Source organism: Eptatretus burgeri, chromosome 11, assembly GCF_056783735.1.
Source record: "Eptatretus burgeri isolate ZD-2024b chromosome 11, Ebu_testis_v1, whole genome shotgun sequence".
Lineage (NCBI taxonomy): Eukaryota > Metazoa > Chordata > Myxini > Myxiniformes > Myxinidae > Eptatretus > Eptatretus burgeri.
This window is the reverse complement of record NC_140971.1, coordinates 88,385,224-88,403,842: the sequence shown is the minus strand read 5'-3', so window position 1 is coordinate 88,403,842 and position 18,619 is coordinate 88,385,224. Positions and strand designations below refer to the sequence as shown.

The 18,619-nt window shown below is 42.8% G+C and overlaps 1 protein-coding gene across 10 annotated transcripts in view; it reads left to right on the top strand.

The window, feature by feature from the left end:
- The window catches only part of LOC147017576 (uncharacterized), a 182,200-nt gene that overhangs the window by 77,668 nt on the left and 85,913 nt on the right, over nucleotides 1-18,619 (top strand). For 7 of the 10 annotated variants that reach the window (XR_015049555.1, XR_015049554.1, XR_015049553.1 and 4 more), the window contains exon 5: nucleotides 10,640-10,791. Coding sequence is in view for 7 of the 10 variants with exons in the window: in XM_085847297.1 (XP_085703423.1) it covers nucleotides 10,640-10,791 (152 nt within the window). In the remaining 3 variants the exon portion in view is untranslated. Of the gene's footprint in view, nucleotides 1-10,639; nucleotides 10,792-11,905; nucleotides 13,294-18,619 lie in introns of those variants that run through there. The other 3 variants (XM_085847292.1, XM_085847291.1, XM_085847290.1) reach the window with 1 other exon arrangement.

The following is an 18,619-nucleotide window of genomic DNA, read 5'->3' as shown; positions in this document are numbered from 1 at the left end:
CGGCAGGCACACGGCCCAACCGCTGTGGCCGGAAGCGGCTTTACTTTACATCCGGCAAGATGATTCGGAACTGCGGAATCGTCTCGCTCCGAACACCGTTCGAACTATTGCAGCCTGAAACTTTGCATGCATACTAAGAAAACTCCAAGGAAGTGCAAGAGTGAAAATTGGGTATTTGAGTTCATTAAAACACCCCTTTTGAAGATAATTTATGTGGTGCTCATCACAAAAAAACCCAAAATAAGCCTTATCAAGATGGCGGCACACCATCTTGGTCAGTCCTCTGTGGTTGCTTGAGTCTTCAGCTGCCATTTTGTTCGGCCGATTCAACCAAACCTCGATTTGGAAACAGGATCTACTCTCAGACTAATTCAAGTATATAATCAAAATATTATGTCGGATTTGAGAATCGCATCTGGTGAACAAAATAAGTGTCACAATCTGGAGTGAAATCTGAAATTTTAAAATTTTTGTTTACTTTACACCATTTTGTGTGTGCTTTCATTACAAAATATTAATATAAATATACTAATTAAGGGTAGAAATGGAAACAAATGACTGTGGGGTGTGTGCTTGCCTGTTCTTGTTTATGTGAGTGCAGTGCGCGGGTTTCACGCGTGCACGATCTGAACTCGAACTTGGGCCCATGGTGTGTGGCGCTGTTGAGGTTATGTGACCGTCTCACGAACCATGTACTTCTGCAGCGCTGAAGCCTCAAAGCCATGCAGGACGTTCCACCATGCAGTGTGGGTGTGGGGAAATCTGTACATGTGTGCGAGTGAAAGGTTGAGTAAATCACCGGTGCATGTGCACGTTTAGTATAGACCCCGAGGAGGTTGGAGGAATGTGTAGGGAGGGGGTGTGTGTGTGTGTGTGTGTGTGTGTGTGTGTGTGTGTGTGTTGGGAAGGGGAGGGACTGTGTGGAGGAATGTATGAGGGGGTTAATTCCTTCACTGGAATCGTCAATCAAGTTTTCTCTTGCGACCACGTCCAGGGAGGTTGGCTGCAGTGCCATGGGCCTTACACTTCCTGATAACATTGCAAACGGTGGACACAGGAACATCAAGGTCTCTGAAGATGGACTTGTCACCTTGAGATTGTCCATGCTTGGCTTCAATCTTGTGTCTGACCTCCTCAGACAATTCTCTGGTTTTCTTTCTTTTCTCCATGCTCATTGTGGGGCACACAGTGACACAAAACAGCAGAATGATTCCTTTTCTCTTCAAACTGGTTGAATGAGTGATTTTTATATTGCAGACACCTGCAACTCACCATAGGTGAGTTCAATTCCAAAGTAAAGGAGAATCACCTGCTTGAAATATTACTATTTCTAACAACTTATAAAAGGTGTCAATAATATTGTCCGGGCTATTTTCGGATTTCTGTGTGGAATAAGCTAAGATTTCGTAATTTTTCAGCCTTTTTTATTTTGTTCCACTGCAAACCAAAAATTTCAACAATTTTTTTTGGAAGAAATGGGGCATTATTTGAAAAAACTGCAAGTGTGCCAATATTTATGGTCACAACTGCATATATATCTATGTCTATATATAGATCCTTTATACCCCAAAGACCCCTCAGACCCCTAAAGACCCCTTTTTACCTTTGTGGTGACTCATTAATTCATTTTTTTTTGCGAATATTTGTAATAATGCAAACGTGAACTCCAGTCGCCAATCAGTTGCGTCCCTCTCGAGAACCAATAGATGCAGGGGTCACTGGAAGGTCTGGACAAATGGGGGCTCATCATCATGACGTGTAAGAAGCTCGCACGCTTTTACTTGCTAGCCTTTTTCTCATCCCTGTTCACGAGTCACTCAACGCGTTAATATTTAATAGTGACTTTTGTTCGACATTACCAAGACTATTGAGCGAAGTGGATTTCATTTGTTTGGCTAAGCAACTACGACGACAACGAAGGAGTCTCCTCTTCTACTTGCCTTCTTCAACGCCATTTTAAAGCCGCAGCAGCTCAATGGCAATAAATCCTTCCTCCTTCACCAACCGCTGGAGAGACGACGAAGGAGTAATCATCAGCCAGACTTCATTTACAACATGTCGTTGCGTTTTAAATGTCAGTAAGATTTATTTTGTTCTGGTTTAACCACCATTATCATAACCAGCACACTGCAAGTAATAATCACCACACCTTTAATACGTTTTTGACACTTTAGACACCTTTAGATCCCTATACCCTTTAGACCCATAGAACCTTTACACCCCTGAAGTCCCTTTAGACCCCTTAGACCTTAACACCATTTAGACCCCCTTATGCCCTGCAGAAAGATTTTAGACAGAAGGACCCTTCACCATTTCGAGATTTAGACCACTTGACCTTTGCAAAACCTTTTTACATGCTTTAGAGATTATACCTTTTCAAGCCCTTCAACACTAATATTGGAATGGTTGGCCTCCCACTGAACTTGTTAAAACACCAGGTGAGTATGTCCACCACTCGTGCGCTTTTCTTACCATTTATAACACTAAGTCAACTGCCGATTGATTTACTTACTGTATGCACGACTGTTCGGAACAGAATCTCTTTGTAACCCAGGGACTCCTGCCCTGTACTGTATTTTGTATAAATGTTGCTTTTCACAAGACCAGACACAGTATGAAGCGCTTCATTATATGTCCGTCTATAGCTGATCGAATGAGCACATGGTCTCTTATCATCCGTTTTAAAATGACAGGATGCTGTGCCATTCATAAACCAATCAATTAGAGAAGGGATTTAGAATGTGTTGATTAACAGCCACTCAATAACATCAATCATGAGCATGACACCAATCTGGAATGGTACCCACTTCATGTGTGTACAAAGGACGATGACGTCATTATTTACCATTATAACCAGAATAGGCATCGGCTGATTATTAGTATTATTATTATTTAACTTGATAATCGGTTTGTAGTCAAATTTTCTAATTGGCTCAGCACTAATATATTAGAGAACGGATTACAAGGTACCAACGATGTCTTAAGAATTGTTAAAAAAAATTTCTCTTCATTAATTTCTTCCTGTGAGTTGAACAAACATAACAAGTGATGTTGTTGCAATGACATAACTATTTTGGGATGTGAATTTTAAGGAAGGCTTCATGGACATATATACATATTGTTACGGTTGTGGAAATTCACAGAACACCATTCAGGTTTCCCAGAGATCAGTTATGTGGATGAGTGTGTGCTCAGAATAGATTTCCCCACTGATGTCTAAAGGGATTTATTCGTGTAACCGGGCTGTGATCTTTGAGTCAGCCATTATTCTTTTGCTATCTTTATTTTGGAAGAACCACCACTTCAACACCCACAACCGCCTCTCAACAACCACGCCATCCCCACCACAGCGCCAACCACAACCACTATCTCAACAACCACACCATCCCCACCACAGAGCAACCACAACATCACCTCACCTTCATCTCCACAAACGCCACCATCTTTTCGCCACCCACGGCGAATCCCACGGACGAGCGCCATCTCCGCTGACAGATGTGGGAGCTGATGATTTCTACCACATCCGCTCTCTCCGAGCGTCACGTCGAAATAGGATCAAAAGATGAAAAGGGGCGGAGCCAGCGAGGGGTGAAGGGTGACAGGTGAAAGATCAGACCTCACTCACAGACCCCATATAAAGGTGCGCTGAACGCCAAGCAAGCAGTCTGTCGGGGTTCGGAATCTGTCGGGGTTCAGAATCTGTCGGGGAGCTGCAGAGAGTGGAAGTCTGGAGGTGGAGCCAGGGTTCAAGTCCAGCGGAGAGCAGCCAGAGCTTGGAGCGCAGCCAGTCTATCGTGCCGCGCAGAACTGCGAGTCGTGGGGAAAGCCGGAGAGAGATCGCCAACGCTGAGGAATGGACGGGCTCTTAAAAGAGCATCAACTCTCAAAAGAGCAAAGGCCCGTTCGTTCCTCGGAGGCGTCATCGGCTAGGCCCGAACTACCAGGCCGCACGCCGGGGCTTGGGCCAACCAGGTCGAGCAGCGCCAACTGCCGTGTCGACGAAACGTCGAGGGTCAACCAGCGAGTCACCACGAAGGTGGCAGGTAACCAGCACGGCCTCTCGGAGCTCCTGCGGTCTTCACAGCTCCGTGAACTATTAAAGGCCCACGAGGTCCAGTTCTTAACCTTTCCTTTCCTGGGGTTTTTCTTTGAATGAATGTCGTGGCGCCTTGTCCATAAGTAGAACTGTTAAGTGCATGTAAATAAATAATAATAGAACGGCTGTTGGGTCTTTGTTTGCTCGTGTCCTGTCCCTTACCCCCCATTCATTGCATACGTGTAGGATTGCATACGTGCATGATTGCATACGTGTTTGCATGCATACGTGTGTTGTAAATAAATGTCCTTGTGTGAATGATGACCTGTTCGTTGCGTCCTTTCCCTTAATTGAGCTGCCGTATTGCATTCGGGATATTAGCTGGCTTTTAAATAGCCGATAAAGTAATCAGATCCGGCGGAGCTTAGCGATATACACCGCTCGGCAAATCGCGAACGGAGCGAGCTGCTTAAGCGGCTCGTTTCCAAGCAGGTCCCGTTGAGGTGTAAATCCCCAGCATTCTGTCTGCGCGCATAATTAGGTAAATCGACAATTCGGCGATCGGACCCTGTCGCGCGCGGACAGAATAGTTGGCTGATTTACGGTGTGATTAAGAACACACCCGTAGCTGGATTTCGGCGTTGATTCGAAAGCTGCGACTTGGTTTGCCATGTCCGGTGGGCGCATGCGGCCGTGAATTAGCTAAAAGCGGTCGCTCCTCACGCCGGAGTGGTGGAGAAACTGCAACAATATATATATATATATATATATATATATATATATATATATATATATATATATATATTGTTGCGAATTCGCGCCCACCGGCGTGCGGACGGCCACGTAACTCGAATCGCGGCATGTCACCCACTGGACGGACAATTCAGTCGTGACCCTCCAGGAACTTTCGCCCGGAGCTAGTCACGGGTGGGCCTTTCGACCTCACCACAATAGTGCTAATCGGCCACCCGCATAGGATAGGGTTGTTCGCCAAAGTCGACCTACCTAAGTACCCACGCGGATGGTAAACCGGGCGATTGTACCTCGCCACAGGTCGACTCCGGACACGAGCCGCTTGGGCGGCCCGTTCCGTGCTATCGGGATAACCGAGCGGTGTTATCGTCGACCTGGACGGTTCAGATTAATTACCGGGATGTTGCACCCACTACGAACCCCTTACGTGAAGCAAGATGGAGGGTCAATAAAGAAAAGACGAAGCGAAACGGGCACAGTTCAACATGTAAGCACTTTATTACACGACACACAGAAAGCACTATATACAGCCATACACAAAAAGCAAATGCAAGAAGAAAAGCAGTTAAAACCGACTACGCGCACACACGGCAACACTGAAACAATACTACTTGAGCCAGACTGGCGCCACCCACAGACATTTACACAAAAACCCCACAGAAAAGAAAGAAAGAAGTCGCGACTTCCCTTTTATGGCTGGTGAGTCCCTCTCCCACGACCGTCAGCGTGGTCGCACCTGGCCCCGACCTCTCTCGCGGCCGGCGAACCCTCTCCGGTGCTCCTCGTCCAGACGCACAGGTCCACCTCGCAACGGGCGCTGCCGCGTCTCCCGACTGTGCCTTTGTGACAGGGCCGCTCGCCAAGGCGCGGGCACAAGACCTCTTCCCTCAAAAACCAGACTCCCCACAAAAACCAACCGAAGACCAACCAGACCACCAGCCAAGACGAAGAGGAAGAGGTGGCAGAGGAAGCGCTCCAAGAGGAAGAGGCTCAAGAGGAAGAGGCTCAAGAGGAAGAGGCTCAAGAGGAAGAGGCTGAAGAGGAAGTGCTAGCGCGCCCGCCCGTGTCCGTCTTTTATCGTGCGGGGCTCCGCCCTTCGCCCGCCCCATTCTCGGCTCCACCTTCCTTCGAGAGGGTTCCCGAAAAGGGCGTTCCCTCACGCTTTCCCTCCACCCCGCTCCGTGCGGGGGGCGGGGGAGTCAGTTTTTGGCTCTGGGCCAGAGAATTATTCCCCCAAAAAGAGGCCCCTCCTTTACATGACCTCTGACCTTTGACCTGCATCGCCCCTCCTCCACTCCAAAGCGCAGGGAAGTCAGACGGAAGGAACAGGCGGGGAAACCTGCGCATCCTCGCACTTCCCTCCTTGGCGCCTTTGTTTGCCGTTCGGAAGCGGACGTAGTAGCGAAGATGTAGTAGCGTAGATGGTGGAGGTGGCGTGGTTGCAGTGTGGTTGGCGCTGTGATGGGGATGGCGTGGTTGTTGAAATGTTGTGTGTTTGAAATAAAAGATAAAAAAAGAAAAACGACTAACTCAAAGTGTCGCAGCCCGGATGAATCACATAAATTCCCTCTATACAACGGGTTTTGGCTAACTACACATGTACCTATGAAGATGTCTCACCTGAGGGCCCTTTATGGTGTAATGCGAATTTCCACAGCCTTAACCATATATATATATATATATATATATATATATATATATATATATATATATATATATATATATATATATATATATGTATATGTATATATATATATATATATATATATATATATATATATATATATATATATATATATATATATATATATATATATATATATATATATATATATATATCCTAAGCCTACACTTAAAATGCACATCCTATAATGCTGAACATCGATAACCATGAGTAAGTAAGATATTTTGTCCACAAGGAAGATCTATATGTCACCATGATATGGACTACTTTCAGATTTCAGACACGACCTTTGTTTTTAATGGCTTCACAGTTACGTCATCACAACATCATCACTTGTTATGTTAGCTCAACTTACAGGAAGAAATGCATTATGAGAAAAATTTTAACGATTGTAAAGATGTCCTGATTACAAAAAGATGCTATCAATGGTCATCTACATGTCTATATTTATGATGGAGGGGGAGGACAGGTGAGGGGTACGGGATGCATCGAGATTAAATTGGTCCTTTTGGTCTTTTATCTCAGCACATAGTTTCCAAAGTAAAAACGCATGTATACATGTACTGCATTTGTGTTTTGTTCAGAGTCCAGTTTAATGTCCTTGTTATGCATGAAAAAGTCGAAATAATTCCCTTATGCACTTGTTATAAATTTAAGGTACAATGCTCCACTGTGTCTTTGAGAAAAAGTAAGGAGGATCGGGAAAAACAGAACGTAAAGAGAGTTGGGGAGTTGGGGGAGGAGAGGGGTAAGAGTTTATGAAGGGATATGATTCATGCATTGATGTCCTGGCAGGTGGGAAGAATCATCTTCATCTTCATCAGCATCGTCCTATTTACTGTAGGTTACACTGCACAGCCAAAGGCCTCACTCAACTCATTGAAGCCATGCTTGAAAAGTCCATGTTGGTAAGAGAGCTTCGGCAGGAATTTGTAATTTGTGCAGGGTGCCAGTAATAAACCCAACTCCTCTTTACGAAGGACACCATGGGATCTACCAGTGCTGGCATACGGGTCCTCTTAACGTCCATCCAATGTACGGTGCACACACTGATACCTCGTCCTCCGTTCGTAACAATAGGGTGGTAGTTTACAGTTAGATCACAATTCAAACCCTGTCTAGACAGCTCAAAGGTGAATGTGCATAACTCTAATCTATCCTACCAGCCCAGTGGAAAGAATGTGAGGCGCCAAAAATGATATTCTACCGTTGGCCATGCATAATACGTCGACGGTCCTTCGTGCACGTATGCGTGCTAATCGGTACACGGCGATCCGTGCAATATTGCTCCAATCACTGGCGGTTCAGAGCAGCCCAATAAGTGTGAACAATACTGTAAATAATTCATTGTTAATAATTGTAATTCTTTGTACTTCCTGACCTGTGAGTGCACTTTACATTTCATTAGAATGTGTCGTGAGTGTTATTAATTCGCTTCAATGAATAGATTGCTAATTGGCCATGTATAACTCATGCTCCGAATGTAAAACTTATTGTAATTCTTTGTCGATATTTTAATGAAAAGCTTCGCTTTAAAATGGAGACCTTCTCAAGAAGTAACATTTAAATGATGGAACTAGATGCACCCGCTCCCTATGGGGGGTTATTGTTATTATATTTTTTTATCAAGTGGGTCATGTTATTATATTTATGCCTATTTTACTGCAAGGGGTCCCAAGATTACACACCCAAAAAATGGTTGTGATCAGTTCAGCCGTTTTTGTGGTACCTGGGAACAGACAGATGGAGAGACAGTGAATTATTGTAAAGATGCTATGAATATTATGTTGAAGGATTCAGACAATCATCTGGCCAAATGTGATGCACAAGATAGCAGCCTACATACCCCATATTGAATACGATATCAATTGGATGTTCTGTTTCCTTTTGTGTAACATTAGGATTTCTCTCTTAGCTTTCTACGAACTTGAGGATTTGTAAGACATTCTCGTGCATTTTCAATATTCCGCCGCTTCAATGAGCAATTAAATCCTGCTATTAAGCACAGGTGGGAAGGTATTTTCGTAAATTATGACTGCAAAAGCACTTTTCATCATTATCTCCAAGCGATGTTTATGCATGTATCCCATATTACTGTGCAGACTCCGCTGCAAAGCCCTGGGATTAAAGGAATCATAATTGCAACCGAGACGCACCAGGAAATGTTTTCCCACACACCTGTTCCTTCTGCCATCCCGCTGTAACCCATTCCCACACCCACCTGGGCAAAAATCAATGTGCAATCAAGAGGTGCCAGTGTTACGTGTGAACACACGGTGCACGGACATCCGTTTACAAACAGTGCACAAACAAATGGATACACAATACATGTCACTTAAGAAGAACATTCAATTGATTATTTATATATCGGAAGGAGATGCAACAGTCTTGGAAATGCAATTTTTTTCGTTTTTGAATTATTATATATATATATATATATATATATATATATATATATATATAATTATATTTTTTTTTGGGGGGGGGGTGCTGTGATAGCTTAGAGGTATACCGACTCACCTTTGTTCTCTGTAACCTGGGTTTGAATCTTGGCCCAGCTATAAACTCTCAACTTGGTGTTTCGCAGGCAGGATGAGGCATCAATGCTCGTGCCCTCTGCAGAGGGGCTTTAAGTCGGAGGACCTATCTGCTGCCATTGGAGGATGTTAAAGTGAAAGACATTGGTGGATGGATGTTCAGGATGTATCTGCTGCCATTTGTGGATGTTAGACCCTACGGTCTTAATTCGGCAAGAATAAGTGAGTTATCACTGGCACCCTAAACAAATTACAAATTCCTTCCCCTTCAGTCAAATATTATGCGACGGTGTAACAATCCGTGCAGGATTAGTTATACCCTAGAAACGTTTCTCGACTAGTTCTCAATGCAAAAGCTCTGTCAAGAGTATGGACCTCTAATTTTATTGACCAGTACACCCACTCCATATGGGAGCGGTAGGAAGGGTCATGTTATTATCCTCTCTGGACTATATAGATTACCGTAGATGTAGACTCGAGCATCAAGAATGCCAGGTTCCCTCCTTTTCAGTTTTGTGTTAAACAGCAGTAGCGACTGTTTAAAAACGTAATCATAGGTATTTGTGGTTTATAATTTTTTTTTTACTTCTGCTTGGGGTGCCCCACAAAATGCCACAATAAATAACAGAGGGGTTTCAGTACCTCTGATGCAGTACACGGTAGCCATATTGGTTGGCACGCTAAACAAGTGAGAAAAGGTAAGCAAGACCTAACAAGGCCAAATAATTAGCATAACCTTCCATTGTAGGAAGTCAGAATAACAAGATAAACAATATGGATTGTAGAGCTCCTGATGCTGTCGTTGCCAGAAGTGACGACAACCGACATGGCGGCATACACGGCATGATGGGGTAGCTCTGAAAACCCACTATTTATACAAGTTAACATGGACTTTGCCCAAGGCAGAAAACCCCCTTAGGGAGAGGGGATATTTTTCGTTTAAATAATGTTTTGTAATAATATTAATATTATGCTGTAATCATTAGTGTTGTTAATATTTTTGTTGTTTGAAGCTGCCTTGGAAAAATGCTATGATTAGCTATCTTAACACGGATATACACCTTAACACGGATTCCGCCCAAGGCAGAAAACCCCCGTGTGGAGGAGGGCAAATGAAGTCACTATGACCTCCATCGTGTGACCCTGAGACCTCCTATCAAGTTCGGTTGGGATTGGATAAACAACCGAATGCATCGCGGTCAAAAAAAACACACAGATGGACAGACAGATACAAAATTGTGTCTGTTAATAGGATGATGTTATATTATTCGTGAGAAAATGTTTTATTTTTATATGTATATATTTGTATGTTGAAAGAAAAGAAAATTAACGTTGGCATTTTGCACTATTGTGAGTCCTGTTCATGTATCTATTAGAATGCCGCTCATATAAAGCCCATTCCAAAGCTGCTTCATGTTTAATTATTTATTTTTATTTACATGAGGGACAATGTCAAGGGGCTGCGGGTACTTAAATAGTCCTAAACAGCTTTCTGCGTCACAAGTCACACGTCGACATGTTAGCCTATAAGCGACCTTACACATTGGCAAGCCTAAGCACTCATGCGCAAATCTGATTGAATAAAAAGGCTCATAGAAAATATGTATCGAGGGACCTGCTTCCTTCCAGATCGTCTGATGTTCCCACATGGATCCACTGTGACGCACCACCATGGCGGCAGATGTGCATTGGCATTCGGCTGACTGACATATGGAGAAATCGTGCACACATCGCAAGCACATGGACTTCGGCCGCCATTCCCAAGGCGTACGAACAGTCGGGTAATTCTGACGTATGCTGAACGCTTACGCATTTGAAAACATACATGACATCTTTTCACAGAAACACAACACTGGATCTGCATTCTTCTACTTTTCTTGCTTCTAAATACGATTGCAATTTGTGGTCTATTCAAGACTTTTTGAAATTTTTACAGAGTTGCATTGTGAAAATATCGTATGAGTTTGCTTTTATCATGCAGGCTCTGGTTGAACACCTGTTTAAGTTTGGGTGAAAGAAAACACCATAAACATCAATTTATCGTCAGTATTGCAGTTACGTCACAGGCTCATGCGTCTAATTTTAGCGTGACGTCAGCACGCTGGCATGTCAGGCCATTATGACGTGACAACGCACTCTGTCACAAAGAAAACATCATTCCGGAAGATGCACGGCGCCATCCGACACACGATCTGCATTGTCTTTTGAATCCTCATTCATCTGGCTCTGCCCATCCAATCTATTTACAATGTATGCCAATTGTCAGGGCCATTTTCTTGGAATGATATTTTTCAGTGAAACCCGTTGGAAGTTCAGGGAACGCTTATATCCTTTTGTACTTACCCAGCAGGCACAGGTTTACGTTGAACCAACGTTGTACTTGGGCAACATCGTTGCGGCTGGTCGTATGCACATTGCCAATGTTGGTTCAACGTTGGCTTTTAAACCGAAATAGATGGTTGGCCTTGTGGATAATGACGATCAGCAAACGTCGAGTGTTATAGTCTGCTCACGTTGGGACAACACGCCATGGGATAATCAAATGGATCTCGTGGCCCAATCAGAAAGCCCACTGGTGATCCAAGTATGTGCCAGCTGGGTATGTACCTACACGTCGTTTATTATGTGTCACTATCAACCAATTTACATTCTATGCTGTTGTTTTTATCTGCACTCAAGAAGGAATTTCATCACAACAAACAAAGTATATATGGTCATGTATTTCATGACACGCAGTTGTACAGCTATATCAATAGTACAACCGTATACCTGCAGGGCAAACCGATCACACCTGTTGCAGCTTCAGACACACTGAAATAATGCCCAAGCACGTCCCTCCTGTTTGTTTTATGTATAATGTGGTACTGATAGTTTTTCATGCTTTCACTCATTCAGTGCAAGTGACAAGTTGTCGACTGATGTCGTGCCAAAGGGGGAAAGTGTGGACTCGAAAGCTTGAAAAGGTGGACGTCCTTCAGTTTGGTGTGGCCAACATCACCACCTTTACATCACGTATCATTACATCGCATCATCCATCTGTGGAAATATCAATTAGATTGCCATTTCTCTGTGACAATGAGAAACAGTGAGTGTCAGAGATGTAGTACATATGGCACAGTCAAAGCAAAGCAATGTGTCGCACATCTTTTGAGAGCAAGAGTAAAATCCACCCTCAAATCAAACCGCGCACCAAAGCAGTGGAGAGGTTCAAAGATGTTTGAGCATTTTCGAAAAAATCCATGAAAATCGAAATAAAGCGCACCAAAAAATAAATAAAAAAGAACCAAAAAATCTATACAAAAGCCTTTTGTGTGAGGATGGAATTTAAGGCGTGCACCGCAATGGGCCCTGAAATTCCGAATAGTTTCGGTTTATTATTTCCCTTCACCCCCCCTCCCCCCACCATCTCGCTCCCTCTTCCCTCCCCCCCCCTTCTCACTTTGGAAGGAAATATCCGATGTTGGTTCATTTGGTTCCAAGCGAGCAATGAAGAGTTTAACGTTTTTGTATAGGCTCTGACAGATGAACAGAGCATGCTTTCCGTCCCATTTGATAGCCACTCCACCACCTCCCCCACCCCCAATTCCACCCTTAATCCCACCACCCCTCCACTCTCTCTCAGCACAGCGATAAAATTTCACTGCATACAATACAGTCATAAATGGGGCAGAAGCCAGAGCCATTAGGCATTTTCAGTGGCAAATGTTATCAAGTAGAGCATAACCGTTATCTCATTTGGAGCAGAACAGCTGTGATGTTATTTCTAATAAATGTTTGTCTTGTAATTGCCTTTGATCCCTGGATGGAGTCCCACCAGCGCGTGCCAGGAATGCTCTTCACGGGCACTTTGTCTGCATGGTAGGCTGGGATTGTGCACGTGCCATTGTCTACTTCCCCTCCCCCCACCCCTCCTCTCCCACCAACCCCTATTTATTTATTTATTTTAATCTGTATAATTTATCCTCGGTGCTCCGTCTTATTATCTCCTTTAAAGGCTATCATTTTGGTGGGTTCACGAGGTAACACTTTCCCCTAATGGCTACTTACGTTGCACACAACACGCAATGCGTTACGCGGCAATTGTGCGGTGCCAAAACATTAATAGAGTGTCCCTCGCAGGTAAACCACGATGATGGTTTGCCTTTGGCAAGTTGCTTTGTGTTTCATGGAGTGGAGGAACCAATAGCATAATATTTTTCCTTCTACCATAGGACGTAATCATATATGCTCATGTGTATGAATGTTGTATACAGTAATGAGCAAAAAATAAAAACACAAATGGTCGTTTCTAAATTCACTTGAACGTGCCCTGCTTCTCCCCTCATGCAGTCGTGGGCAAAATATTGGTACCCATGCACTTTTTTCAAAGAACTCACAATTTTCTCCAAAAATAAGTTGAAATTGACATAAGTATTTGGTGTCCACAATTCTTTACTTAACTGTTAATATTACAGAACCTTTGTGTTTGATTCAGAACTTAATATTGCCTTTTAAATCATAAAATATAAAGAAATGGCATTGGCAAAATTATTGACACCCTCGACTTAATATTTGATAGCACAGCCTTTGGATAAAATAACTGCAGTAAAGCACTTCCTATAGCCATGAATGAGTTTCCTGCATCTCTCTACTGGCAGTTTGTCCCATTATTCATGTGCAAACTGCTCCAGTTCTCCCAGATTTGAAGGGTGCCTTCTCCCAACTGCTGTTTTCAGATCTCCCCACAGATGTTCAATGGGATTTAGATCTGGACTCATTGCTGGCCACTTCAGAACAGTCCAGCGTTTTGTTTTGGACTATTCCTGGGTGCTTTTTGAAGTGTGTTTGGGGTCGTTGTCCTGCTGCAATAACCATGACCTTTGATGGAGACCCAGCTTTCTGACACTGGGTTGAACATTGTGCTCCAAAATGCCTTGGTAATCTCCTGATTTCAAGATGCCGTGCACACATTCAAGGCACCCAGTGCCAGAGGCAGCACAGCAACCCCAAAACATCACTGAACCTCCTCCATGTTTGACTGTAGGGAAGGTGTTCTTTTCTTAGAAAATGCTTCATTTTGTTTTCTGTAAACATGGAGATGATGTGCTTTCCCAAAAAGCTATAATTTTATCTCATCTGTCCACAGGACATTCTCCCAGAAGGATTTTGGTTTGTTCAGGTGTCTTTTGGCAAATTCCAGTCAGGCTTTCTTATGTCTACCTCTCAGCAGTGGGGTCCTCCTGGGTCTTCTACCAGAGAAGCCCATTTCATTGAGTTGGCGATGGATGGTGTGACTTGAAACTGTCATACCTCGTCTGAAGGTCAGTTTGAATCTGTTTGGCAGTTGATCGCAGTGCTATCTCCACCATTCAAACAATCCTTTGCTGAAATCTTCGATCAAGTCTTCTTTTATGGCCACATCGAGGGAGGTTGGCTACAGTGCCATGGGCCTTAAACCTCCTCATAGCATTGCATACGATGGACACAAAAGCATCAAGGTCTCTGGAGATGGACTTGTAGCCTTGAGATTGTCCATGCTTGGCTACAATCTTGTGTCTGACCTCCTCAGACAATTCTCTGATTTTCTTTCTTCTCTCCATACTCATTGCAGTGACACAAAACAGTAGAAAGACTCCTTTTCTCCATTCAAACTGGTTGAATGAGTGATTTTTTAAAATAATGCTGGTACCTGCAACTCACCACAGGTGAGTTCAATTCCAAAGTAAAGGGGAATTACCTGCTTGAAATCTAATTATTTCTAACAACTTCAGAAAGTTGCCAATAATATTGTTATGGTTGTGTCAGTAGACGGAGGAATTTCATAGGGAAGTTAGGATTGAATCAAGTTGTTTGGTCCATGGACGTGTAGGAGACATCTCAATGTAATTAAGTGGGGAAACTGTGAGCTTAAGTGTTACGTGTCACTACACGAGGGGGGGGGGGGTGCAGTGTTAATTAGATAGGGAATAAGGCTAATTTATCATAGTATGTAATTGCCCCCCTGTAACTTTTCCCTATGTTTTTGTATTACAAACCAGTAAAGATGGATTTGTGCTTTGATAACAACAACCATAACAAGAGCTTGCCAAACATGCCGAGCAGGCGGAGGCTCCGTTGTAACTTTTTTTTTAATGTCCGTTTTTCACCAGATTTGCTTTGATTCCCTGTAAAGCACCTCGCTAAACCTCTGAAAATATAGACACATATCTGGCAGATGCTATGGATAAGCAGTCCCTCTGGGGAACAGGGTGCAAAGTCGAGCAGTGAATTCAATAAATCATATAGATCAACGCAGCTGGTTAATTTTGGCACATTCCTAAATTTTTTGTTTACTCAATATAATTCTCCGAACAGCAGAAAAATATGTTTAATGGTCTGGAAATTTCACATTTTCTTGTGTATGTATGTAGAAGGCAGGAACATAGCCTAGCTTGTTTAAAGTAAATAGGTATATCGGCTTAGTTTTAAGACTCATCATTTCTTTAAATTATCAGATTTCACTCCAGATTTAGACACTTATTGAGTGTTTTAATGAACCCAAACACCCAATTTTAGTCACGCACTTCCTTGCAGTTTTCTGAGTATGCGTGCAAAGTTTCAGGCTGCTAGGTTTCCTGGTTTTGGAGTTATGGAGGAGACACACACGGGCGTGCGCGCACACGCGCACACGCGCATGCACACATACACACACACACACACACACACACACACTTATTCACATGTATGTGTATGTAGAAATATATATATATATATGTATATGTATGTATATATATATATATATATATATATATATATATATATATATATATATATATATATATATATATATATATATATATATATATATATATATATATATATATATGTATATATATATATATATATATATATATATATATATATATATATATATATATATGTATATATATATATATATATATATATATGTATATATATGTATATATATATATATATATGTATATATATATATATATATATATGTATATATATGTATATATATATTTATGTATATATATATATATATATATATGTATATATATTTATGTATATATATATATATATATATATATATATATATATATATATATATATATATATATATATATAAATATATATGTATTTGCATTTATTGCGGAGCCTGGTGTTGGCTTAGTGGTTAGGGTGGTGGCTTGGGATCCCAGGGTCCTGAGTTCAAGCCCCGTTGGATGCTGAATTAACACCAGGGGGTTGACTCAGCCTGTCATCCTTCCGAGGTCAGCAAAATGAGTACCAATGTACTGGTCCCGGTGTATGCCCCGGTTAGAATAGGTGTACCATATCACTGTGTGTCGTAAGAGGCGACCAGGGTTGGCGTCAGGAAGGGCATCCAGCCATAAAACATTGCCTCAAGAAAAAAAAAGCCCAACCCCTGCACAGCAGGGAAAAATGCCTGTAAAAACGGTCATTATATATATTTATTTGTATTTATTGAGCCTGGTGTTGGCGTAGTGGTTAGGGTAGCAGCTTGGGATCCAAAAGGTCCTGAGTTCAAGCCCCGTTTGCCTCTTGAATTAATACACACCAGGGGGTTGACTCAGCCTGTCATCCTTCCGAGGTCGGCGAAGTGATTTTCAGTGTACTGGGCCCGGTGTATGCCCCGGTTGGAATAGGTGTACCATATCCCTGTGTCATAAGAGGCGACCAGGGTTGCATCAGGAAGGGCATCCAGCGTAAAACCTGTGCCAAATCATTATGCGGATCATAACGGATGATCCACTGTGGCGACCCCTAACGGGATCAGCCGAAAGAAGAAGATATGTGTGTATGTATATATATATATATATATATATATATATATATATATATATATATATATATATATATATATATATATATATATATATATATATATATATATATACTTTGGTGGACTGTTTAATTACTGTCATATAGATTTCTTTTCCAGTAAAAGGAAGAGTGATCATTGGCCGATCAAAATAAGCATGTCGCAAATAAGCATGTATATATATATATATATATATATATATATATATATATATATATATATATATATATATATATATATATATATATATATATATATATATATATATATATATATATATATATATATATATATATATACACACACACACATATACACACACGTGAATATATATATATATATATATATATATATATATATATATATATATATATATATGTATGTATGTATGTATATGTGTATATATATTGTTACGGTTGTGGAAATTCGCATTACACCATAAAGAGTCCTCAGGTGAGATATCTCTAAGTCCATGTGTAGTTAGCCCACACCCGTTGTATATAGGAAATTTATGTGATCCATTCGGGCTGCGATCCTTCAGTTAGTCATTTTTCTTTCTCTATTATTAATTTGAACAAGAACAAAACAAACCAACAATGGCGCTTGTGGGTTTTTCCCACCATTTTTCCCCGCGCTTGGTGTGAAGGAAGGGGGGAGGGCAGCTCGCCGCCGATTGGTGGATGAACATCGTGAGGCGGTCGGGGTGAGGGAACGCCCCTTTTCGGGAACCTTCTTGAAGGAAGGTGGAGCTGAAAACGGGGCGGAGCAAAGGGCGGAGCCGGGCCCCTACAAAAGGGATGAACGAGTTGGTCTTCAGTTTTTGGGTTGGTTCGAAGTTCAGTTTTGGTTGGTTCGGAGTTGGTTTGAGTTCGGAGTGAGCCTTCTGGTTCTTCGCGAGCTCGTTGTTCCTGCCCTGTTCTGCGATCCTCGCGCGAGCCCTGGGATCCCCTGCGCGAGCGCGGGAAGTAGCGCCGAACGAGCCCCATCCGTTCCGCCAAAAACCCCGTCCGAGCTGTCGGGCGGACGACGCGAGCTACGCGCGGGACGAGCTCGGTGCGCCACGCCAGGAGGAGACAAAGGAGGGACTCGAGGCTGCGGTCCCCCAAGGCTGGACGACGCGCCCAGGGAAGTCGCGACTTCCCTTTTCTTTTGGGGTTTTGTGTAAATGTCTGTGGGTGGTGCCAGTCCGTGAAGTAGAAACTGTGTAAGTGTTGCCGTGTGTAAATAATTCCCTTTTATTCGGTTTTAAGTCTTTCCTTGCTTTTGTTGCATTTTGACTGTATGGCTGTATATACGTGCTTGCTTTGTGTCTGTGTGTGTGAATAAAGTGCTGCTTGTTGAACTGTTTTCCCGCTTCGCTTCGTCTTTTCCTTTTATTGGATCTCCATCTTGCATCACATAAGGGATTGATAGTGGGTTTAAAACGCCCTGTAATTAATCGGAACCGTCAAGGCCGACGATAACTCCGCTCGGTTATCCCTGTAATACGGAACGAACCGCTAAAGCGGTTCGTGTCCGGAGTCGGCCTGTGGCATGGTACGATCGCCCGGTCGACCACTCGCGCAGGTACTTCGGGAGGTCGAATTTGGCGAGCAACCCTATCCTGCGCGGGTGGGCAATTGGCACTATCGTGGTGAGGTTAAACCCCCACCCGTGACTGGCTCCGGGCGATAGTTCCCAGAGGGTCACAACTGAATTGTCCGTTCCGGTGGGCGAGGCGGCCGCCATTCGAGTCAAGCGGCAGATCGCATGCCGGGCGGGCCAGAATTCGCAACAATATATAT